Consider the following 27147-nt stretch of genomic DNA (forward strand, 5'->3'; position numbering starts at 1 on the left):
ACTAATCCCATCATACTCAGCACTGTTGGCTGAGAACCCCCACTTGAGAAATCCTGACAGGACCTGCGCCCAACCCTGCAATCACAGAGCTCATGTTTGCTCCTTCAGCCTCTTGGGAGCCCCCAGTTTTTAGGTGTTCATCTCTCTGATTGGTGGGGAAACTTTATGCTTCTACAACATGGGTGCTATGGTCCCATTGACGAATCCATGACTCATCCGTCACAGTCAAATAGAAGTGAAAGTCATCTGGAACCCTCAAGGTTGATCTGGACCTGATTTCTTCCTCATCGATCGCAAGCTTGAGCATGGGGATTTTAGGGCAGCCATCGTGGATAGATCTTGGACTTTCTAAATGTTTGAGTGATTGCTGGAAACGTTTCCATTGGGAATAGCAGTCCGAGCTGCTCTCTCACTTCTCTCCATCCAACAGTTAGCAGTTGACTGAGGAGGTCATGTAATGGCATCACTAGCACTCTTGAAGTTCAGATGATCAAAGGAATAATATCATGCTTGTACTTAGCTGTCCACTTTTGCTACTGCTGTTCCTTCACCATGCTATACACACCCACCTGTCACTATTGGATTTTGGTGAGATTTGCTCCTTGCTTGACCAGAAATGTCAGGCTAACCAACAGGTTATGGCTGTAGGCTCAGGTTCATGTTTTATTCAAGTAGCCTTGCCCTAGGTTTTCTGATCCGAGAGAAACCCTGAACAGAATCAGGGAGTACATAACCTTCATCCTCATAAGAACATGCTTTATATAGTATACTGTGTAGGTTCAAAAAAGACACTGGAAAATAAACATTTGCTTATACAAATTGTTTTTTTTTCCCCATGGTCATAGAAAATACACATATTGTTTTCCCAGGCCTGCATGCAGCAAAAATATATCATGAAAAGGGTGACCCTCTTTTTCTGACAGCACTTTGAGGAAAAAAAAAGCAATGAACTCATTACTGTACTGTTAAATATTTAATCATTTCAAAACGCTGTATTCTTTCAGTGCAAGTCCTAAGTGACTTTGAGTCAATCGCATAATGTTGTTAAATAATAAAGTACGTTCCCTGGTTTGCAAAGGTGCACAGATTAGTCCGGATACATGTTGGACATAAGGATAAAAATAAGAGAACAGAAAGTCAATGTGTAAATAAGAGAAGGCTGAGTTATGAAGTACAAAGCGATTGTTCCAACCAAGGCAAGAAGCACAGGAATGAACCTTCAAAGCAAATGATTGATCAACTATATTTAACATCTATATTCGAGAACAGGCATTAGATGAAGCCATGTTAACAGCATGCTAACACAATGTTCCAAATCTCTCAGTGAATAAAACGAGAACATATTTTTTTCTTCATCAAAACCAACCACAAAAAGAGAACACTTTATTAGGTCAATTAACAAAATTACTTGATATATATATCTAAAGTGCATTATGTTACAAAAATATAGAAAGTCAGCAGCACCATTATACATTTACAAAATAAATACACCATTCAATCAAAATAAATTATGGCAAATCTGACAATTATAATCAGCTTAGTCCTACCAAAAAAAAAAAGGAAATATTCACAATGAACAAAATCTGCAGCTCCATGGAGCACTGAATAACTTTTTTAATTATCATCACTAATCTGGTGCGTTTCAACTATTTACAAAAAATAAATATTTTTTCTCTATTTCCGAACAATCACTATAACAGAATACTGCAACATGAGTCTTTAGGTGCCCCATTATAAATCCGTGGGGTACCTGCAAAACAAAGAGAAAAAAAATGTTTTATTTTTGGAGTACATTTCACAACAGCATAAGCAGTATATTTCCCCCTTTTAAAACATTAATTGACAAGCAGGGATCAAACCACAGAGTCTGGAAAAGTCACTTTCTTAATGCACCTTTTTGATAATGTACTTAAATCCTGCAAGGCCACTGAGAGATAAGAGAGTCCTGAGCGATTTATCCCACCCTACCCTTTGCAATCCAGTCTACTGCGCAACACTAACAGGCTGAAGAAGCTGAGCCGTTTTAGTCTTGAACAGAGAAGATTTCGAGAGGACCTGATACAAGCATTTAAAACAGTCAAAGGCACTGAGAAAGTCCACCCAGCATATTTCTTCAGAATGAACACTGAAAGGGGAACCAGAGGGCACAAGTGTGAACTATGTGGAAGCACATTTAAAACTGAAAACAGGAGGCACTTCTTTACCCAAAGAGTTGTGGGAGTGTGGAACAAGCTACCCAGCCATGTTTTGAAGCCAATACTCCGGTTTCTTTCAAGAAATGCTTGCAGGAGATCATTGGATCAATTAGCTACTAACTACCATATGGGCTAGATGGGTCAGATGGCAGCTTGTGAAATCCTGACCACAGTCAGCTTAGTCACCCTGCACAGTCGAACCCCTGAGCCTGAGTTAGAACAAAAGCCTTAATTAGCAGAGCCCCTCAGGAAGCATTTTCTTTCATGTAGTGTGGACAATTCTGCCCCACACGGATTAATTCAGGAAGTCTAGCAGGTGGAGTACGAGATTCTTTGCATTACACTTATTACTGCACATGAAATTAACCTCATTTAATGAAGGGAAGACAGTCATAAAAGGTAGGAAATGTTGCTTCAGTTTAAATTCTCTTACAAAAAGATTTGCATAATTAGATTAAACCTCTTTGGTCCTTATTGTTTTTTTAACTTTTGCCTGAAAGTGGATCTAACAAAATATAAAACATAATTATCAATATGAGAACCCAAAATGATACACACAGGATAAATCATTCTAAAACTCAAAAAGGCAGAATACAAATAGTATCATTTTTATAAGACAATACATAATATTGTGAGACCATACATAATAACATGGGTCTACAAAAGAGAGATTTAAAGGCACTTGTAGATAAAGGTTACGTTCATTTTACTTGTTAATGTTGTTATATATGTACATAAGCACATTAACATAAATCTATAAAACTATTTTTATTCTAACATTGTTTCTCCTACACATAATTTGATGCAGTTCACTCTTAGCATGTTTAACTATACAAGCAGAAGGAATCTAAATAATTGCAGTCAATAAAAAGGAAACCGTGGTTTTATAGACCTGTAATTTACCAATGAAATCATCAAGCATTTAATCAATTAAAATCTGTCAAATATAATTTGAACACTGCTCATAGATGACAATTTAATTCTGAATTATGTAGATTATTTTTTGTAAAGCTTTGTTTTTTAGCTACTATGTTCTACCCAGTTAGAATCTACCTTTGTGTTTAAATAAGGGTCAAATGTGAGCCGAAGTTAAAAATCTGTTTTAAATTACGAATCTGGGCAACCACTGCCAAGTAGCTAGATTCCCTTGTGCTGTAAAGAAGCCTTTTTGGCCATAGGACAGAGTGGCCCATCTCCCTTCTGAACATGAGGGTTCAATGCACATGTTCGCAATTAAGCAAAGGGGGCACCTCCACTACATAAACATTGCCTTACTTAAAATGTCAAAGGCCTGACTCAATAAGACAGTACAGAACAGCAACTCAGTAAAAAATGTTAAATGGAATTCAGGAAACAGTTCACTTTTAAAGCTCAAGCACTTCAAAACTTAGATGTGTGGTTTCTTAATTGCACAAGAACTCAATTCCCACATTGTCCTACAATTCCTACAACATTGTTCATAGGATGTTCCGGGAGAAACATTGGGCAGCAATATACATGTTTCTGATAAGACTATAGTGGTTCTGGAAAATCTGTGTTCTGTAAACAATAAAATACAAAAGAGTTGTCACTAGACAGGCCAGATGGTTTGAATACAGTGCTGGAGTGTACAGGTATACTGAGGTACAAGCAGAATTATTACTGCTCTGAATTGAGCAAATCTCAGAAGCTATGCAAGGCAGGGCCTGCCTGTGAAGGCAAGTCTTCAAGGAAGACCAGGTCACTGCTGCATGTGCTAGTGGCGGGCCAGCAGGTGGTACTATGACCAAGGACAAAGTGCTGTCCTTTGGATGGGACATTAATCTGAGGGCTTTATTACTTTGTCTCTCAACATCAATTCGTAATTTTTAAAATAGATTATGGCTGAATTCTATGCTGGTCCTGCACAATCTGGCCTAGACACAGGGAGAACATGCAAACTGCTCGCAGAAAGTACACAATCACGCCATTGCGTCTCCCCCATATTCAATACACTTTACATAAGAACTGATAGCTGACAGACACACAGTAAACCTAAGTATGTCTTACGGAGAAATAATGAAATACATCAGTTCTTTGATAAAAATATTTTTTCTTTGGGGATTTTTCTCCATGATTATGATGTTCATCAGGATTAAGGCGTACGTTTTCAAAGGTGACAGAAACATAGTTTCTTTTTTTAGTCTCAAAGTCTTGTATTTAAATACCCGTCAATCAGTGGGAACCCTCTTCCAGACCTTTTTCATAAATTAGAGAACTCAAACACCATAACTGCAATGTAATTTCTGAAAGTGGGATGCTTGACTTTTGCTAGTAGCCATGTGTTCAACAGCTCCAGTTAACGGCTGAATAAAACTATAATGCAATACCAACTGTTTAATAATGGATCATTATTGCTTGCATTTGTACACTGCGTTCCATCTCAAATTATCCCAAAATGTTTAACATGCAGGTCGGACCACTAAAGAATAGCATCTGGGTGACTTACAGCAGCCATCATGTGCAATAAGCCCTACTATACAAGATTAAGTGGAAAAGTTATCAAATGATCAGTGATCAAATGAATGAGGGAGACGTTTAGGTAGACAAAAGTGAATTTAGCCAGACAACTGGGGTTAACACTCCTAGTCTTGCAGAACAGTGACGTGATATTTTTGACCAAGTAGTCAGGACCTTGGATTAATGTCCCATCCACAGGACAGAACCTCCTACAATGCAGCATCCCCTATCACCATTCTGGCATTCTGGGACACAGGTTTGGAAATTCTAGTCCAGAGGCAATAGTGCCACCTACTGCTCCAATAACACCAACCTGATTTACCTTAGAGGTTTTTCACAATAGACTTAGAAACTTTGAATGAATGCAGTGAAGATCCGTATTCGGTGAATACGGATCTGTGGTCAGTGATACCACTGAGTACTAAAGAGCAATTGCACAGCCTTGATTTGTGTTGCAAACAAAAAAATACTTATGAAACTAAGACACATTACGATGCTTATTTTATTCAATTACGACAATTATTCCCCTGTTGTTTTCCATTATTTATTAATTGTTTAATTCTTATGTTAGTCCAAGAGGATGCCTGCTCACGGTGATGCTAGCAGCAGATGACCCCAGCTGACCAATCCAACATTACTCTCTGGGGCGGTCTCCCGTTTGAACCTGTGACAGCCAATCAGAGAAATCAACCCGCGCTCAGAGCGGTGCCTTTATTGATAGGGCCCCTCCTGTGCCCTAACAACTCTGCTTCTGTTGAAATCGGTCCAAATCGAGTTAAAGAAGGCACAACTGGGTCCTATAGTTCTGTTTACAACATGGGACCTTGTTATTTCACCTTTTGTTCCACTTACAGACCAAAACCTTCGTAGAGTGAGAAGCGGCCACCTTGGCTGATCAGAGACGCAGTCACTAGTGTAAACGCTAACGGCAGCACCAGGGGGGAAAGAGCATTCAATAGAAGAATTTACCTTAGTCCGAACGTGACTGGGTCCTAGTGCAGGAGCTGCAAGAGGCTGAAGTACGGGCTCCACTCCAGATCATATCCACTGCCCTGCTCCTGCACGCCGACGGAACGCGCCCTCCTTTTCTTCTTCTCACTGTCCCGCCGCTTCCCAGACCTCCCTTTCTTTTTCTTCTTGCTGGTGATTTTGAGGGGCTGGTCCTTGTAGGTCTGGGACTTGTTCGTCTCCTGCGGGAGGTTGGTGCCCTCTTCCTCCACCCGAAAGCCCATGGGGTAGTTCTTGGTGCTGCCTGCTGGCTTGGGGTTGGTGGTGCGGCTGGGCAGCTCCCTGATCTCAGCCGTGTGGACCTCATCCAGGAGTTCCTGCAGCCACATGCGTCTCTTGAAGTCTTGCAAAGTCTTCCCCTTGTCGTGCATCAGCTGCGCGTGCGTCACTGACCGCTTGCTGCCAAGGGAACAGGGAGAGAAGGAAAGCAAAAGCTTGGACTAGGAAAAACATCCATGTATTGCAATTGTTAGCACTACATTAGGCCTCATTTTAGAATATTGTAGGAATTACTGTTCTGGGAACTGAACCTTTTTTGGTTTTGAACAAAAAAGATTACAAGAGGACTGAATACAAGTATTTAAAGTCCCCAAAGGCACATATAAAGGCAACTCAGAGGATTTCAGAATGAAGAGTGAAGCAGAAGCCAGAGGACACATGTGGAAAATTTGAGGAAGTGCATTTAAAACAGAGGCACTTCTTTACCCAGAGGGTTGTGGGAGTGTGGGACAAGCTACCCAGCTGTGTGGTTGAAGACAATAATGTGGTTTCCTTCAGGAAACGGCATATTTAAATCCTTATATTGATAAGATACCAACTACTATGAGGACCAAATGAGTGAGATAACCTCCTCCTCAGTTCCTATGTTCTTATACTTATTAAATTACATTTTAATTAAATTAAAATTGGGACATTTTTATAGAAACCTATAACTTTCTAAAGAGAATAGGGACATTTGTGCAATCATTTTTACATTATATATTATTTTCTATTTAGCGTCGTAAATGTGTAAGCCCCATCTAAGTGATTATATGAAAATGGTATTCGTAACAGTATTTCATTCTCTTAGGAGCTATCCAGTGATGAGTCACATGAACAAAACTTTGAATCGCTTCACTTAATAATATGATTTAGAAAAGTATCGAACTTGTTGGCTTCAACTTTATCCCATTAGTAACGAGAACGCAAACAATTTGTGTCATCATTATTGTTAATAGCTTCAGTATTTGAATTGTCCGTGGCAATAAACTACTTTGGAGATTAGTCCTCTAATATGCTCTATATCCACACAGCATCACCATCGAAATACTAAGCACATACTGTATTTAAAATGCTCTCCCACATGTCGCTTCTCAAATACAGGGATTATGTTTTTTTCATCAAACATTCGGTTTGATGAAAACAGAAGAGATCTCGCCAGTCGCCATTTTTTTATATTATTAAAGAATAAATAACATATCGCCGCTGACTTTAAAACCTCTGTCATCGCCTAATACAGAGCAGACTGCATAATATAATGCTTTGAATTTTGGAGCAGGCTTATGCCGCCTGACAGAAGCATTAACTGTTCCTATAAGGACAGGCCATGGAAATTTTGATGTGTATGTTTTAGTTTGTTATGCATGCTAGTGTTTCAAAGTGCCGAGCATTGCAATATTCTCGCAACCACGGCCAAGGTTAATTAAAAGAAGTACTGGACACATTCTTTTACAAACTTTCAGCAAAGCCTAATACCCTTTTTTTTATTCGCCTTGATTTGTTAGTTTACTGGTAAGTCTGACCGTCAAGTGTGACCGCAATATGGTATTGATACAAGTTGGTTGGACGCCGTTTCCCTTCAGTCACTGTGCGAACCTCTACTCTTGGCTTCCTTGCTCCCAGATAATTATTATACCTCCTCCTGCGTTTTGCCTCCTTATGAAACTGACAGATAACTGCCCGAATTCACTGAGTTACCTTGATTCAATCTGTTTTTACTTAAGTAATCAAGGCTTCTAAAAACCTGGTAGAACTCCAGGGACTATTTGATGTCGTATTTACCTTAAGTCCACAAAGTTCCAGATCCTCACACCTAACTAAAACAAATCAGAAACGGCTTTTGTATTTCACCAAAAAGGCTTACAAAAGTCTTTAGATTCCTTCTCTATGTTTATATGTGAATGTACAGGAAAATATTTTGATGTATTATCCCTATGAAGGAGTCAAGTCCAGTAAAAAATAACTTGATAAGTAAATATGTACTAATTTAGATTTAAACACTGGCAATGTTAAATAAAAACGTACACTTTACCAATGCAACCGACAATATATTAGTTTATCCTGTTTTTTAAAATGGTGAAATGCTGAACATGCATATAAGAAGCCACATTTTTCCATTTATGATGGCGCTTTTCGTGTCTCAACCAGTAGATGGCACTATTAAGAAAGAAATGTACATTTAATTGTGTGGGTTATGCATGCTATTTTTCTGAACAAGTTTTGAAAACGTTTGGAATATAGATTGAACCCAAGACAGCACAGAAAGAGAAAAGCAAAATGAAGTCATTAATGAGAATTGCAGTCCAAAAATAAGGAAACATATGTAATGTTATATGGGAAATACTATAGATATGCACGTGCTACGTGACAACGCGACATAATTTAAATGTTACGCACACAAGAGTGTAGCTTGACTGCTGTGCAATCATTTATTTTATACAAAGTTTATTATTGTTAAATTGTAATAGTACCTTTGCCTGTGGAAATGTTTGTCTTATTTAAGGCTTTTATGATACCTATATGGATTAAGGTTTGACTGAAAATAAAACTTGACTCTCTTCACTTAATCATTACCCCATGAGAACAATGTCATGGGTAATACAGGCACAGGAGAGACTTTCAGAAATGATGAGACTATTTCTTATTTGAAGCATACTGTGGGGTTCTGTTGAATGAACAGCAAGAAAGATTCACTGGGGCTCCAGTGACAGACAGCACATCGTCTGATGTGAAAGACGATGCCTAGTTCAACTCCTGGTTCCACCAAGATCACCAACGTGCTCAATTTAGCAAGGGACCTACAGCAGATGCAATAAAGCATCTGTTTTTCCTCTGATATGAAAAGGTGATTCCTTTTACAGGCACCCAGAGAGACTAGATAGACTGACAGGGTCAAGTTCTGTTTTCCAGGTTCTTAACAGCTCATTCACATCTGCTGTGCAGACTCATCAAGCACAAAGAGAATCTGTCCGGATATTACAAGTCCCTAACTTTTCAGCATACTTCCAGTGTCAAGGTGCAATGTGAAGTGGAGCATTCCATAATTGTCAAGAGAAGTGATTTCAAATTAGATTTAAAATAAATGACCAGCTTTCAAATTTAAGGGGTTCCTGAGCAGCTGAACGAGATACAAAGTCCCGTGCTAGATCTGAAGTCCAGAAAGTGCTGGATTTGTCATTATCTGACCGCAACTGGGAGCTCTCAAGTGGAGACATGCAAGTGCCTAAGCACCACCAGGTGTTGGTGAGCTTCATCAGGCCAGGGTTTTCCTGACTTCTGAGGAGCATGTGAGCTTGCAGTATTATTGATCAGAGCGCAACTAACCTCCCTCAGATGTTGCTTCTCTGTTGGTGGTGAGGTAAGTTTAGAATGATAAGAGATATCTGATGGCCTGACAAGTCAAATTAGGAAGGACACTTCTACAGCCTACAATGCTGAAGTGCACATAGTTTATTAAAGATTGTGGATTAGAAATTGAGGGCAATAAAATGAAAGGACAAATAAGGATTTTCATTAAGAAGAAAAGTTTTAATTGCATTCTCAAAATAGCACATATTTGTACTAATTTTCTTTTTGATTGTTACCAAAGATGGCATCTATCAAAATCCAACCAAAAGAAAGGTGACACTGTTCAAGAATTGCTTTCTGCAATATTTAGTTATGTTTGCATTTCATTCCAAGTAAAATAATAAAGACAGAATATTGCACTTTTTCCAGCACTGTTAAAGAATAAATATAGGTTTTCCAGCCAAGGATCGTAAGCTGACAGTTTTTCATTCTGAGGAAAATAAATTTTGCCACTTAAGAGGATGCTTTAGAAGAGATTCAGCAATTCCCTAATATTATGGTGAACATGAAAAGAAGTCTCTTCTGTTTAATGGTGGAAGTGCAGTGGTTTTATTACACAATAGTCTCACTACATAATGTCAGAATGTGAGTCTATCCTGCCTCCAGGAAGTTTGTTCTTACCATTTACCTGAGATTTTTTTGTAGGCAAAAAAGAAAAAGGCGAAACAACTGAAATAATTTTGACCCACTGTATCTAACAAATGATAATATAATTTTCAACCTTTGTTCTACAATGACATGTCTTTAGAAAAAAAGAACTAGAAGAAAAGTTTTCTTCTCTTTGTTATTGGTAGGAGAAAGGTAGCTTACCATGTACCAAACATGAAACATTTATGTTTCTGTTACTCATTAATTAAGAATATTAAATCCAATGCTTTTTTTTTACTGGTGTGCCATCCCTAAACTGGAATGTTTCTAACATAGCAGAATGCCATAAGAGGACAGCACAGTGAAAACTACCTATATGTAAAAAAGCATACATTAAATACAAGTGTAGAGCTGAGACGCTCTGTTGACATATTGTATGAGAGATGTCATAAGAGGCAAAGCAAGCGAGAATCATTACTGCCAGGATTCACAAGTGGTACATGTCCTCTTTTTTCATTACCACCCAAAGAAAAGAAAATAAAACTGACTCAGTGCCAGTATTTATAGCCCTTAAAGGGGAACATTATATTATGTAAATTTTCACAATGTCTATTTTCTTACCAGTTTCTATGTGCAGCTCATGATTATTAGTCACTTTCACTCTTTTCTTTTGCTTGGTCTCTTATTTCCCTGACATCTTAGAAAAGTACAAAAATCGAAAACATCAGTTGGCCCTTCATTGGCTGACCTCTGAGTAAAATAGCTCGTCCTGAAGGTACTTCAGTTAAAAATCTCTGTTGCGGGTACTTTTTTCAAAATAGAAATACAAATACCATGGCTCTTGCTTTTGCTTTTGAGAATCATGGGGTGTCTTCAGGAGAAATCGGTCTACTCACCAAGAAAAAAAGAAAAACAAAAAAGCCCAAGAAAAAATAAATTATTGAACGTGTGAAACTTAAATGAAAACGTGAAAAATTGGTAGTAAAAGTTCTAAAACATATAGGTGATTAGTGGTTCACCACGCAGGTGAAATATGGTTTTGGTTATGGTTATGCTGTATGGTTTAAAATCTGATGTAGAGTATCAGGGGACTGTGCGCTGGAAAGCTACTGTATTTCACCAGAAAGCTATATTTGCTACAGTCACTGTGCAGGAAAAACCACCCAATTATTTTTAACCTGGTAAGAGTCACAGCAAAAATGGCCATAGATTTTTAAACCACTGTGCCATGAGAAGAGCCTCTCTTCATTGACAGGCAATGACGCTCCAGGTTTAAATGCAGTGGGAGATACTCTATCTTGCTTATTTACTGTGATGCTGTGACTGTTTGAGGATAATTGGATAATAGGACTGCATTTGACAGTTTCATTTGTATTAGACAACTTCAATACAAATCTATATGGTATTTACATGTGCTTATATATTTTGTCAATGAAACACGTGAAGTTTTGGCTTTGTGCATGAAATGAAACACTTTATTCAGCATAAGAAATGTACTTACATATGTGTACATTTACACTTATGTACACATATGTATAAAAAAACAATAAAGTTCATTTTTAAATAGTAGACTGTTTTTGTTCTTCAAATAAATCTGCCAATAGAGAATTTAACATATTGGATAATTAAAATAATTCCTCTTGTAGGACAGCAAAAATGTGTTTATACGCACACAAACATTTCCCCGTTTTGCAAACATTAATGGTGAATTTTACTTATTTGAAAAGTGATATAACACCTTTAACCTTTTAATAAGCTTTCTTCAAACATTCCCTGCAGTGAAGGTACAAAAAAGAATGAGAAAAAAAATCTTAAAACATCCTGGAATGGCAAAACTCCAACAGAAATCTCTATTTGGCCTACCTGAAGTTAATTGTTTCTCTGTACTTGGAAAAATGCTTTCTACATTTAAGCTAACCACAATACATGTAATTTCAGCCAACTTCCAAGACCATTTATTTTAACTTCTTTTACAAACTTGGCAGAGAGTCAACCAAAACGTTTGTGTGACTTAAATGCTCCATGGCAGAATGCCAAAAGGATTGATTATTCTGTGTCTGCTTTATTTTGCTGTGTTATTTTTGTAGTTGGTATCTCTAAACAAATCTTTTAAAGGCTTGTATTTATTGATACTGTGTTAAAATCGGAATTAGGGTGTTTTTTATTCTGCTTGTTACACTACTGTTCTCAGTCATAATTTTAATTCTAATAAAGTATACATGTAAATGTAAATTAAAATATGTAATTGTCATATTTAAAGGCTTTCAGATCTGTTTCAAAAAACGATATTCTGTTGACACATTCACTTAGTGACACTTTTAATTAAAATGTTATGGGGGAAATGATTAAACAGTTGCAGAAATGTAAAATCTTCTAATTTTTATACCCAAAATGCATTAACTATTTATGTTTTCTTTTTAAGATTGTTTAAATTAAGTATTATTTCCATTTATTTGAATTTACTGATTCTGATTCTTTATACAGACATAATTGATTTTCTTTGTAGCTTCATTAAATATGTTATACCTTCTTTTCAAAGATGAAATAAAGTTTAAAATTAATTTTCATGGATGTATTTTACTGGGAATTAATGTTAAGTGGAAATGTGATTTTGATTAATGATTATTATTTTCAATTTCTTAATCAAGTTTTGCATACAGTATGGCATAGTAAAGCAATATTTGAAGCCGTACAGTATAAAAAAACTAAAATGAGTGACTCTTCACTACTTTTAATGACATAGTTTATCTTTTAATTAAGAATTCTTTTTAAAATATAAGAATTTTGTAGAATTTTCTGTCACAAAACCACCATCCCCTGATTGGAATATTATTCTTATGATGACAAGGTTTTCTAAACGACATCAGTTTTTTCTTCTTTTCAACAAGTCAGGCTATGAATATTTCCTATTTTTTTACAGAACATTCTGACAATACATGTGGGTCTGAGAAACGCATAATGTTAGATACATTGTGTAATTTGTAATGTCTTTCCTACATTAAATTCTTTATGCATATGTGATATTTTGAAAATTGGGATCGGAAAATGTTTATCTTCAACCACATCAGCAGGAAAAGAAACAAAATGTATTTGAGTGCACAGAAATAAGAAAAATCGTATTTCTCTAATGGAGGCTGACCCCTTGAACTAATAATGTTCAGCATCTAAAAATAGAAAGAATGATTATAAATCTGTAAATGTCGAAGCCTAACAGGTGCATAAATCTTCATGTCTTGGTCAATGTGAATCAAAACGTTTCTGACCTATTCTTTACTTATTTAACTGGAGTTACACTTATCTTACGTGCTGTAAGACGACAATTAACTTTGTAGTAACATCATAAAATGAAGTAAAACACTTATAACTGGGCTTAGATTTCTGAAAGGAAAAAACAAAACTTGAATGATTTTAAATTTCCAAGCACACTTTTTAACCAGCTGCTTAATTTAAGGTCCAGCTTTGCTTGGTCCAAATACATCAGTATTATTTTCAATGTATTTGAGACCCTTCTATATACAAACATAGGAAATTGGCCAGAGCCAGCGCATACATGCACAACAAAGTGCAGTTCTGGTCACAGGGGCATAAATAAATAAGGCCATTTCTGTTTCTAGCAGACAGTCCAAAAACCCCAGCCTACCAACTGAGGACGGGCTGAGGTAATAACCTAAAACATCCTGACTGAAGTTCCAAACAAGCACGCACTGAAGGATAATATGTCAAACTTAAACAGAAAAAGAAATTCACCGTCTGCTTTTTCCAGAGTGCTGGAGTAAGTCTCGTAGTACTTTCTGAACATAAACATCCTGACAAATCTATAGAAACAACCCTGAAAGCTGTACAAAGCCTGTTAAAAAGATACAGTAGATTGAGGATGAAGTGTACTACTGCTTTGTGCTCAGTATGTATGATTCCCATTGACTGAATTGAGCCTGAAAGTTCTGCACTAAAATTATGTACACCCAAAAAATTGGTTTTGATTTTTGTAGTTCAATACTGCATTACAGCCTGCCTTAATACTGCATTAAAGGTACACAACACAAAATTAAAATTCATCTGGAAAGTTACCGTACTAATATCTATGAAAGTTGGAACATCATGATGAAAAATTAGAATGAGAAACAGTTTAACAATAAATAAGTGCATCCTAAAACGTGCAATTTGTACTCTTAAAAAACACCAGTAAGGTAGCCATCACGAATGGAAAGTCGATTGTAACTCTGACTTACACTCTGTTGCTCAGAGCATCAAGAGGTCTCCCATAGTGTGGGACAGGAGAGCACAACAAAAAGACAGCAAAACTCCACTGCTGAAATAATCTCCTTGAACAAAGCATCCTGGGAAAAAGAAAGAGAGAGAGTTAGCTTTCTTTATTTAAAGTATTCTGAATGCATTCAGTGGTTCATTTTCAAAAGCTCCTTTCAAAATGGATCTGTTTTCTATAAATTAATCTGTTCATAAATTACTCTCTTTGGCTCCATTTAGACTTCCACTTTGATTAAGTAATAAAATATCGAAAAACCCTTGGTGGACTTTGTGAACACATGTATCCCATTTTATTTTATATACAGTAATTTATATGTGCATGCAATAAAAGAGCCCACCCTTGACTATGGTTCTGTTTTAATTACTCTTGCTCTTATACTATTCCTAAATAAAGACAAGCTGCTAATACTGAAGATTTTAATGTATGCATTGTGCTTCAGCAAACTTTATTTGCTCCAACTGAAGATGCACTGATTATTGGATCTGTTGCAATACAGAATGCTATTAAAACATAAAAAAACAAACTCACTCAAATAACCACAATTTAAACTGAATGTCAACTTGGAAGAAAATAAAAACTTACTTTCCCAAGGAACAGCTTTACAAAGCTGGTAGCACGTTCTGTCTTCAGCCTCCAAAAAGAAAGAAATCTTCAAGGAGTAGCCAGTCTGAAATAAAATAAAGCATGTTGAAGATCAATCCCCGCAGTAATTAAGTTCCTGTAAAAATAAATCAGAATTATGTTATGGAGACTCAGGCATTACAAGAACCAATAAAGACAAAAAAATTCCTCTCTTGAAATATATTGGGCTGTTCACTTACTTGTTATTTAAAATTAAAGAAGCAAAAAGAAATGAAGACAATATATATCGACAACGCTCCTCCTCTGAAGTGCGGTTCTTTGCACTAGTTGCTGTGCTGATTAGAGCTGAACAGTTTCTTGTAGTAGTACAGCCGCAGCAGGAGTGATGAGAAAGTTTGGAGCATGCTGCCTGTGCAGGTTTGTGCAGGGCTCTTATTGGAATGAGTTAGCCTGTGCCCTGGCTTTGTCTCCCCCTGTCTGGGAGTTCATTGGAAAGCATGCTGGTGGATCAGTGGCAAGGAGGTGGCGCCCAAGGAACACACAGACAAGAACAAAAGACCCTAAGTGACAGTGTGTGCCTTGGAGCAGCTGTTGCTGGAGACGTTAATGCATGTTGTACAGGGAAAGGATCCCCTGTGCCTTTAACCCCCAAACTGTGCTGCAGACCCCCAGGAAACACTAAAGGAAATTCATAACATTCCTTCCTCTAAAGGGCCAAATCTGTGAAAAGTGAGAAACCCCTTTTCAATTTAAACATCTTGAAGACTGAAATATGGAATTCAGAGGCTCTGAATCATTACTTGTTTTGAACCGAACAACAGAGAAGTGACTGCACTCACAGTTTAAGTCAAGTTTAATCTATTTCTGTTATGATTTAGATGTTTTGCTTAATGCATTTAAGCGTACAGGGTTTCACTTTTTCTTGATTCTGATTTGTTTCACTCTCGTTCTTTTTATTTTTTGGGGGATCTGTGCTTATTAAAACTACAATTGACAGCTTCTGAATTTGTTATTTAAGATCTAGCTATAAAAAGCGTGCATATTACTTCCAATCACTTTGACAGAAATGAAAAGAAGAGTAGCATGCATTTCATTTCATTTTAGTGGTTTCTAAGTACTTTGGTGCTCTAAGTTTTAAGAGAAATAACTTAGGGTCTCTGCTTTGACTAAAACCTGACAAAAATATACTGTATATGACATAGACACTTCAATCAAATTTTAACAGGTGTGCAAAATTGAAAACATGAAGGTTCGCTTCTCTACAAAGAATACTATCTTCATGATTAGCTGCCTCTGTCAAATGGCTTGTACAGGTAAAATTACCCTGTAGCTGCTGTAAATGTTTAAACAACAGAATAACAAGCATTATGTTCCATATGCTGGAAGGATTGTGATTATCTAGTTGTTGTACATGATTGTTTAATGATTATAGTCACAATGTTTCCACACAGATATTTTGTGGGATAAATTATCATCCCTACAAAGTCAGGGGACATAGACGTATTGTTGAGAAAACAGATTTCAGTAAAGCATATCTGTACATTTCAAACTCTGAATGCCTGAGGCTGGAATTGTGAGTTACAGGTCTGTTAAAATTGACATATATCTTACATATCAATATCTATACATGTACAGACTTTAAAATGGAGATAATATAATGAACAGGTTGAATGGCATACAGTAATTTACCAATACAGTTGGTGACACCCATACAATGATATGCAGGAATATATTATTACTTTATATGTTATACATACTTTATATGTAGTGTTAAATGAAAATATTATTTATCTCTATATTTCTGTTGACTTAGAAAAAATTACAAAATAAGAGACAATTATTCTTTTTCAGATAAATAACACGATCTTTGTTGTGTTAAAACATAAATATATTTAGATACAAATGAAAAGTGTTATTACTTCTTTCAAACTCGATTAGAAATGCAATCTTTCCAAAAATGTCAGTCAATCTGTATCATATGTTTAAGAATATTAATCATTTAATTTTAAGAAAGGTTGTTCAGCAGAGAAGTGTCATTATTCAATGTTGTTTTGTTGCTTTTACTCAATATTAATTTGTTTGCAGTGCAAACTGATAACTCATAATCTTAGTACCTTGATAATTAATAACCCTGTAATGTTTTGTTTGTAGTATTAACCAGTCTCCCATCATCTTGTATCTCAAATCGAATGCTAAGTAGTAGCAATAGTTTGTGATCATCATGTTTATCATGTTCACTTCTTTAACTTTTTAAAACATTTAAGGAAAACTGCAACCTTGCAAACTTGCAAACTTGAAGATTTCTATGAAGTACGGTATATTCTTCCCTTTGCTGAGATTTAAAGTGTTTCTAAAAACTTCCTAACAAAACATTTTAACACTTCTTGCCTCAAAACTGACAAATTGAAGGAAAATGATAAATTTTACTCTTATTTTTATGGATAGCAAAGAGCAAACAAATTAAAATTTTGCCATTAAATAAGTGCTTTTGTAATTTAACAAGTTTTCCAGGAAAGTTTATAAAAGACACAGTGGAAGCAGTTCCTTTAAAAGAACTGCTACCATAGCAGTTTCACTTTAAAAGACGATGTTCTTGGCTGACGCCTGTTTTATCCGTATCACTTCCTTGAAAAAGAATGTGGACTACAGCACTTGGCGTCATATTCCTCCAATCTTGTACACAGGCCTTGGATAAAGAGCGTCTGATCAAATTGTCAGTTTTGAGTTTTACATTATTTCATTTTCATTTACATTTATTTCATTTTCTTTTTCTTTTGCATTTCACAAGCTGTAACTCAGTTATGAAGGAACGGAAAGCCCAGATGGAGCACCCTGATGAAATCTACTTATTAGTGGATATATTACATGCACATTGCTGTACTGTACTGGAGGGAGGGGCTGCCTTGAGTGTCTCTGCTCGTGTGTCTTCAGAGGGGGGGCAGCCGGGCAGAGAGTTGAAGAGACTTGGGTGAGCTGACACGCATCCAGGTGAGAAGACAAGAGCACAAATACGACATGCAAAAGGGCCACTGATTCGTTTATAGCAAAGAGTGTGCTTCTGTTTGGAGTTCTTGTAAAATAAAATGTTTTTGGTTAAGGTACTGTATCTTTTGAAATAAAGGATTGAATTAATAAAAAAAACGCTTAGGACAGGGGGTTTGTAATCCCACCTCCTGTTGCTTTGTACTCTCTGACACTGGAAAGTCACAGACAAACTGAGTGTAAACAATTGCGATCAGGCCCTGTTATACTAGAATATGGAAACATACAGTACTGCAGTACAATGAAATGATGAACATGATGAACATACTGCAGTACAATGAAAAAATACATAAGCAGTAGTGATTTCTTTCCAAGACATTTCTGGAGAACGTAAAATGACAGCCATGCTTAGTTAAGGGAGGATAGGAAAGAATCATGGGAGGTTCTTCATGCCTGCCATTGCAATGTTTCATGTGTCTGTCAATGCAGTTTTTGAAAGGAGCTCAGTGCTGGAGCAGTGACCCAAGGCCATCGCTGGCCTTTGCCTGCCACTGCTCTCTTTCAACACTGGTGTCACCTCCTCTTCTAGTTTGGCAGGACTAAGTCAGAAATGTCAGTCAATGGCTATATTCTAAGATGGGCATCCTGATTTCATACTGATTGACAGCCATCACTCAGGTAGAGCAAACTGCAGTACGACATAAGAATGGCACATGAAGCTCCTCCAGCTATTTGCTTTTAGACCTGCTGTGGGAGCCAAGAGCAGGTGTGGGTGACTGCTCTGACACTGACAGTGTAACTTGTTTCCTCAAGGAGTGGTTCAAGAGCTCGGGAGTCTGATTAATGACAGGCAAGTTTAAAGAATGCCTTAAGTTAATTTTACACACTGTCTTTAAATCCTTTAGAGTCAGCTACGTGGGGTCAATACCAAGTGTTGACTGTCACTTCTATAGATGAATATATTGGAAGAGATGCTAGCATAAACGGGATTACCTGATAAAGGTTCCTGGAATATGTTGAATATTTTTTGTCTTTTACTAATTAATAAAGAACAAGCCTGAAATATTTGACCTAAGCTTTATGTTATAATGTTCATTAGTTACAGTTTATATCCTGCAAAAATGGATTTTGTCTTATTGACTCATTTGAGATCAAATCCCCTGTGTCAAGGGGCTGATCTTATGACAGCAGGTTTGTCGCAAGTACCGATTGGCTTGGGATATAACTGTTGCACGAGAAAGAAACCATTTCAAACTTCATCATTTATTCTGCATTATGAGGCCTGAATTTTATGTATGTTCCATTATACCTTCACTTCCATTTCTGATGAAAAATATGGTAACATACTGCACTGTATGTTCAGTAAGACCTTAGTGATGGTGCTTTTATGTTGAGCTCTGTGCAAGATCCAACATAAAAGCAAAGATTTAAAAAAACTCTTAGTAATACAAACTCCACTCACGAATGCTGTAAGTAAACACATTACTTCTTCAAAACAGGATATATTCATCCTTTAGTTCTACTGCGTGATCTTGACACACTGCTCTTCCCAGTAGAGGCCACTCTAACAACATTATCACTTTTGCTGGATCGTTCATATGGGGTATCCTGGACTGACGCAACCACCAACCTGCTATAGAATCAACACACATACTGCCATTAAGTCAAGTAGCACACAAGGTTCTGTATACTTGAACTGGTCAAGCAGTAAAACAAACGAAGAGGTGTTGAGTAAGCCTTCATAGAGTAAAGACTTACAAAATATGGCGCATGTATTTGAGGCTAAAGGAATTTATTACAAGTTTTATTCCTGTCAAAAACATTCTTATACCTTATGCTCAGAATAAAGCCTTAAAAGATTTCTGATGAGGCTTTGGCAGAAGATCAGTGTTTCTTACTCTGCAAACGTTCTTCTAGTATTCCAGGCTTTTCATGATTGAGTGTTTGATGTTACTGATGAAATGCTATTTGCCAGACCTGTTCTAACCTCTCTGTATACGTCTGGAGTGTATTTCTGATTTTGGAGCTCATTTCAGTAAAGAAATCATCATACATTTCACTTCAGTCTATGTCCCATTTCAGTTTTTGTCTCACCCCTGTTTTCCTTGCAGGGCTACATGATTGTTATGTTCATAGATAACTCATTATATGAAACCAAGTAATATCATGCCATAAGAACAGTGATGTGCCTTCAAATGGCCAGAAAAAGCGCACTGTACAGCACCCATTGGAAGAAGGAAAGACCGAAAACAAATGACATTTTTCCTAGATTCTTTTCTTTTTTTATAGGAACATAATCTGACATTCTACTCATAAGCTCTGCCTTTGAAATGATCTAAAGCAGACTGAAAAGAACACAAAGGGCAAAGCTAAATTTTGACAGACTTCACAAATGTTTAACATTATGAATCATTCCCAACATTCCACAAGCACCACACTTCCAAACTGTGTTAAATTCACAAGTGAAAATATAGCTATTTGCCTGTTGAAGAAAGCCGTTTTGTACAATGGGTGAGAGTTGTCTCCTGTGTACAAGGGTAATTTTAGAAGGAAATCTCATTAAAACCAAGCATGGATGATCTATGTCCTGAATCATTTACACATATGGATCCTTGAACATTATAGAAACCATTCACTCTAGTACTTCTAATGTTAAACAGATTTGAAAATTGTTTTAATAAAGATTTGTTCCATGATTATGTTTTCTTTAAACTTTGACTTAAATCTTAAGTCAACACAAAAACATAAATTTATAAACACTTTTTATATTAGTCTAAATTTTCAGACTTAGAGGTGGGGAGGGTGAGCATTTTCCAAATGTTATTGTAAGAAAGCAATTCAAAATTTAAATGTGAAGCCAATAAAATTCAGATTGCTTGCTTCAGAAACAGCAGACCATTTGCCACTATGTGGATGTGTAGAGGAAGTGAAGACAATCCATTTATAACATTTCTGGAAAACAATCAACCCCAAATATGTCAATATTGTTAACTTAATATTCACCTTTTTCACAGGTTGTAACTTGTGCTTTATCAAATTTCCCCATTAGAAATAATGGTACCATATGTGAATAACTGAATAGTGAGCCTCAATAAAATAGTTCAATGGCCCTTATTTCACCTACTTAGATAATGAAAATGAAGAATATGCACTGTATCAAGCATAATGTTTTCTGTATTGTAATACAGTGCAAAAACCACTGTGTCTTTCAGTTTAATTACAGTTGAGTACTAGTTGAACAGTTTATGTTAAAAGGAAGTACACATAGGAAGTTGGATAATATTTTTTATCAGTTATACAGTGTATCCACAAGTAGTCCATTACCGCATTTACTAAATTACTGGCTAGCCTTGCAGATAAATCTTTTGATGATTTTTGATGATTTGACAGTTTGTAATGATTTGTAATGAAATGTTAAAGAATATCTGAGGGATTGGATGAGTTGTTAATGAATTCAGTTATTATACTGTTCACGATAAACTCAGAATCTGAGTGGTCAGTTTCATGTTTCATGTGTTTTTTGCAGATTACTGTGCTACTTGCTAACTATAGCTAATTACATTTCAGTGGAAAACATCATCTTATCAATGCACAACAGATACAGAAATAAAACAGTGTATTTCGCGAATGATAGGCTATAGCCTCTGAGCATCAAACTGTGTATTGTTATTCTCTTAAGCGAAAAATGTTAATCTGTAAAAAAATTAGAAAGTTTTTATTCATTTGCATTTTTGTTTATTTATATGTTTTGGGAGCAGCATGGTGGCACGGCTGCCTCACTGCCTCTGTGTCCTGGGCTCAACTCCAGCCCTGGGCACCTGTCTGTGTGTGGTTTGCCTGCTCTCCCTGTGTTTGCGTGGGTTTCTGCTGGGTGCTCTGGTTTCCTCCCACCTCTTACAGACATACTGGCCGGGTTTGTCTGGTGACTCTAAATTGCCCCTTTCTCTATGGCCATCAAAAGGCTTCCCAGGGGAAGAGCAGTCTGATTCTCTCTGTCCCTCCTTGCCCTCCTCAGGCTTCAGTCTGCCACAGCTTTCATCAGAAGACGTAGTGCTGTGACAGTGGGTGGCTGGAGGTCTACATTGCGTCTATACAGGGGGAAATAAACATGGTCCATTTCTCTTCAAACTTCACTCTTGCTCAATGAGCACATGGGTAAGACAGCTGTCAGTCTGTTGATGCTTTTTAACTTTTTCTGCTGAAGAATACCAATACCATTTGCCAAAATAGTTAGCGATAACCTAAAATGTGTTAATATTAGGAATTGACAGTAACATAAAACGTGTTTAGGTGATAAAGTTGATTCTCTATTGGTCTACGTGATTCACCTCATTGTCTTAGCAGTTTCTAACTAACTAAATGTTAGTTTTATATTGATAAATGTCCTCTTAGCTCATTAGTGGTGTCTTAAAGCCTGTTGCTTTATGTGTATAAAAGGAACTTTGGTTTATGAATAAAAATATATGAGAAAAACGTGAGGGTATTCACCTCCTGGGTGGCAAATTAGTTCCTAAATTGCTTCTTATTTTACAGGCTCCTTGGTTTGCAATGGTTTTAATTTGATGAGGAGTCTTAAAGTGCTTTAAATTAAGACAACTACTGTGTATAGCGACCCCTCCCCCCTCTTAAAAGTCTGCTTGTTGCAATTTCCAGCTGGTCGGCTCCCACCTAATATAACGTTTTCACATTCAGTAGGAAAAAAAGACCTCATATGATTCCATTCTGCAAAGTCTACTTTACCTGCACATAAACAGGTAAAAAAACAACTTTCCTGGCAGAGAAACCCATGTGGAATACATGCCAGGAAAGCTGTTTTTGATTCATAGTAAATTGCTGCTTTTTGGCAGAGTGTGGCATACACAAAAAATGTTAGCTTTTAATCTTAATACTTTTTTCATTTTTCCCCTTTCAAAAACAATCTTTCTCACAAAGGCACGTACTGTTGTGCCTCATTTTTTCGTTTTTATCCCTGCTTGTAGTCATTGGGTGGCTAGCATGGAGGGCAGCTAGAAAGAGTCTAGAAGTACAGTAATACCCTACAGAGCTCGGAATGCATATTGGAAGCTGTACTTAAATCGGTTTCGACAATGTTTTTGGCACAAGCTGGTCTTCTTGAGCAGTGAGCTACTGAAGAGGCTAGGTAGGAGCACGCTCTCTAAGGAGGTTATCAAGGCCAGAGAAAAAATAATGGGAGATTGAGCGACCACACACATTAATCACTAATATGTGATTGATTATTCATTTAAAACAGGGTCCTAGGTTACTGGTTACACAGGTATTTTACAGTAGTAGAGTGGACACTCACTGCAGTTACCTGTCCTTTATCCTAGGCTCCTTGTCTATTGGGATTTGCTCCACTTTGGCAGAAGAAAGTGTGTGTTTTAAGGAGAAGAAAGACAAGGTGACTGTTTTTTATCTCTGTTTTTGCTTTCTGCTTGGGTAGGTTAAGCCTATATGCTACCGGTTCTAATCTAAGTGGTGATTACATTTTAAAAGGAAACTATAGCATTGCTCTGCAGCACGTACAGTACTGTAGTACAACAGCAGGCGGGAAACCTGCTCACAGTGCTGCATGTGCTGTGGGTGAAAAACTGCTGCAGTGTATAGTCATTTTTAATTGTCCTTTAGCTCTTCCTAGATCCTCTGGCCTTCAATGTACAGAATGGAGAATGGCTAACCTGTGCCTGTGGTATTTTCTAGGAAAAAAGAGTGAAAATGGAATACTGCATTGCAGTCTGCCTGTTCTACAACTACAACATTTCCCGATAAAGTAGATTGAGATGCTAACTTCATTATTTTAATTAAATTATTTTAATCATTGAAGAAGATGGGATTTTTAAATCAAAGACATTTGGTGTCAGCCAAAAAATATAAATAAATATATTTATAATATTCAGCTTCATTTAAATCAGTTTTTCAGCATTACAATGCTTATTAAATGGGAAACTCCTTTAAATGTGCAAGATTTTTTCATTTTTTCTGGACTGATGTAATTTAAGTAGAAAGTTAGCAATCAAGTTTAATTTTCTTTCCTTTTCCTGAGTACATATATATATATATATTTCCATACAGACTTAGAGTCTTGCTAGGGTAAACCACAGTGCTTGCACCATCACACATACTGTACTGTACATTTTGTTCAATGAGATTATTTTTTGCTTTTCTTTGATGAAGCTCTCATAGTCATGTTAACCATTCTGGAAAGAAATATAAGAGAGTGCTTGCATTTGTTTGCATAAAGGTACAAATTCTTTTGTATTTCTAAAAAAAGTCAATGCCCGTGCAGATTTTTCAATGAGGGATTCAGATACGCTGATAGTCACATGGAAATGCATATGCTTTTCCAGCATTATTGAGAATTAGTGGTAATTTTCTTCCCTTTTCAAGAATAATAGTAGATATATTTGGTTTCTTATGCCTTCTCCACCTTTGTTTTTCATTATTTTAAATAAAAAAAACTTGTAAGGGGTGTTTTTTTAAATGCTTCTGGAATGCCAACATTTAGACATTTAGTAATTTAGATGATGTCTGTATGAGGCATGGAAAAACAAAGGAAAAGACATATTTCATATTCTCTATTTGTATGCAATTTAGTGCTGCCTTTCAATGGATTTTCTGCTAATTATTTTATTACAGCTCTGTTTAATGTTTTGCTGTGAACGTTCAAACCTTACTGAATAAGACGAAGGCACATTTCATTCTGTCATTATTATCATTAAAAAGCAGTAATGCCCAGAAGTTCACTGTGAGAAACATTTTTGGCAGCGTTTTCCTTTCATCTCATATTACTCACAATCAAAAGCCACAACACAGTCTCTGACGAATCTGGTTTACTGCAGGTACAGCGATCTGCACCTGGGAGGAAACCAGACCCTCTGGAGAACAAAACCAATGAATGTGGACTGTAGTTTGAAGAAAATCACACAGTGAAAGTCCACAGAATACCTGTGTGAGAACAAACAAGTAAATGGTAAATACTATCAGATTGTCTGTCATTCTGATTACTTATTGGTATTGTTTTTCCTCTGTTTCTTTCACAACTAGAAGTTTAAACATGTTCGTGTGAGTAAGTCAAAACTATTAGTTAAAATGCATGTCAATTTAGTGACCTTGGTTTTTATTGTACAGTCAGTGGTTAAATATTTTGCCAGTTTTCACACTTATAAACAGCAGGTTTTATTGGCTTAAAGAATCCCACTTAAGAATTAGTTTTGCTGCAGTTTAACTTTCCCCAGGAGATCTTTGCAGTAGGCATTTCTTGACATTTTCCTCAATGCTTTTTTATTTTATGTTTTGTTTTACAATGGTTATATCATCCATTACGTTTCATTAAAAATAAAGTAAAATAAACATGAGAAAAGCTACCATGAAATGTGTATTTGACAGAACACAGAATAACTATAAAAGATTCATTTATAAACCACAGATGCAAACACACACCCACACTCACACAAAGAAAGCACAGCTGAAAGAAACTCTCTCAACCACATTCCATAGGATTTAAAACTGCAAAACAGAAGACAGCAAATACAGCATCAGAGTAACTACTAACTTTGATAACGTTTTACTCCTCTATTGAATCTGTGACAAATTGTTTAACTCTTTAGCTCAAATACTTACCCTTTGTTGAGATATAAATGTAAAACACATTATGTGTTGTCTAACTTAATTTGTTTAATATTGAACAAACTTCACCAAATGTCTACCAAATAACAAAATCAGTATAAAGTACTTTGTTAGGTTAAATATATATGACTTTACATATTTAGAAGAAAATATGAAAATAAAGAGACTTACAGATACAGGAACTATAAAAATTAACATTAACTTCAGGAAACTGGAGTCTTCTTTGCAGTTAACAACTTCTTTCCTCTTTGTGATTAACAATCCAGAGGGGATCTTTCCAAAACTAAAGTTGGCTGGGAAAAAAAGGAATGCTTTTATCTTCTTTTTACTCTTTCCTGTCAGTTCCAAATATTTTTGACAGGTCTGTGAAATAAAAAAAAACTAACTGATTCAAATAGGCTGAGAATTAAGGGGGAAAGTATACAGTATATGTAATATTTTTTGTATATAATGGTATTTAGAATTGATCTTGAGCCTCTGTTGCCTTCTCAGTTCAATTGTAAAGAAAGTTGGTTTTTCAAAATTTATACAAGGTTGAACCCTATTGCTGACATCATTTGCTAGTCATCAGTGCCTCATGGTAACAGAAGACATACTGAATATGTATTCATGCACATGCACTTACTCACACACACAAACACAAATCATTAGGATATAATTTATAGCCCAAGGCTATGACATTCTGCCAATGGAGCTTGTATTATGTTTTCTTTGAAATCAGAAAATCACATGTTATGTACTAAGTGTGGATTTGGGGCAGAGGAGGTGTGCATGTTTCATACTGCAAGGGAAGGATTGATTTGTTCAAAGTTTCCAAGGAAAAAAACCAATTATGTGTATATATTTTTAAAGATTAAAATTAAGAGTTCGAGATGAGAAATACAATAGCCATTGTTTTCTTTTTCTTTCTGTGGCTAAAGCAATAACTTAACTCTGATATAAGAAAAAAAGGTCTTACAAAAAAGTGTAGATGACTGGGGTGGAACTGAGAACCCAATACAAGAGTATTCTTTAAAAAAAATACAATTCTATTTGGTCTTATTTTCTTCTTTCATTCCTTATGCCTTTTTGAATGAAGAAACCCCTCCAGTGCTCTTCTGAAGCATCCTGTTGAATGGGTTTCAAAATGTAGTTTGTTGTGTACACCCACCCTTTGTATACTCAGTTTTTCTTTTGGTCTAGATTTCTATGTTTAGATTAAAATAGTGGTCTGGATATCCCCTGAACTACAGGCTACTCATTTGTTTGTTTTGTTTAGATGGGCAGCACTTCTAAACAGCCAGGAAAAGCAGCCAGGCAGTCCTGTAAAAATATCATTCCTTCAAGTCTCAGCTTTGGAAATGACATTTTTCTCATTTTTTTCATAATTTCTATTGTTTGTATACTAATGAGAATAGACTCTGAAAATAATATACAGTATTTCCACTTAATCCTGTTAAAACAATGGTGACTAGGAAATGCAATGAAGCAAAATCAGATTTAAATATCACTCTGTGATATAGTTTTAATTTATATCCTTCTTAAAGTGATGTTCTACATATTCACTAACATACAGTATGAATAAATTAATGCATATTAAGGAGCAAGTCATCTGAATATGTGGTCAGTATTATGTAATATGTCCACAAAGGCAATTACAATTTCCACTCAGTAAACTGGGTAAACTGTTTATACATGTTATTTAAAATAACATCTTTAAGGGATTAGCTAATTATGCATGACCAGTGTTTTTATTTATGTCTTCTGAAAGATTTTCAGTTTTGCGGAATCTAGTAGTAGTCTGCTAGTTTTTAATCAAGAAAACTCTCTTGTATT

The 27147-nt window shown here is 36.2% G+C and overlaps 1 protein-coding gene across 2 annotated transcripts; it reads right to left on the bottom strand.

Moving 5' to 3' along the window:
- Positions 1–960: 960 nt before the first annotated feature.
- On the bottom strand, positions 961–25817 carry pthlha (parathyroid hormone-like hormone a). Of its 2 annotated transcripts, none has more exons than XM_088644718.1 (5): positions 25504–25817; positions 14725–14809; positions 14105–14212; positions 5643–6080; positions 961–1750 (listed from the first exon to the last, which is right to left on the bottom strand). In XM_088644718.1, exons 3-4 carry the CDS (start codon positions 14209–14211, stop codon positions 5666–5668), a joined length of 522 nt encoding a protein of 173 aa, XP_088500844.1. In that variant the 5' UTR covers position 14212; positions 14725–14809; positions 25504–25817; the 3' UTR covers positions 961–1750; positions 5643–5665. The 2 variants fall into 2 exon arrangements, with proteins under 2 accessions (XP_088500844.1, XP_088500843.1); XM_088644717.1 differs by lacking the exon at positions 25504–25817 and adding an exon at positions 14964–15187.
- Positions 25818–27147: the final 1330 nt, after the last annotated feature.

Source organism: Lepisosteus platostomus, chromosome 9 (genome assembly GCF_059453375.1).
Source record: "Lepisosteus platostomus isolate fLepPlt1 chromosome 9, fLepPlt1.hap1, whole genome shotgun sequence".
In the NCBI taxonomy this organism is placed as follows: domain Eukaryota; kingdom Metazoa; phylum Chordata; class Actinopteri; order Semionotiformes; family Lepisosteidae; genus Lepisosteus; species Lepisosteus platostomus.

Excerpts from the sequence above, each read along its gene's own strand:
- pthlha (XM_088644718.1), bottom strand. The coding sequence starts at position 14,211 with ATGCTTTGTTCAAGGAGATTATTTCAGCAGTGGAGTTTTGCTGTCTTT. Across the intron at positions 6,081-14,104 it reads GATGCTCTGAGCAACAGAGT|CAAGCGGTCAGTGACGCACG; the intron begins GTAAGTCAGAGT and ends TTCCCTTGGCAG.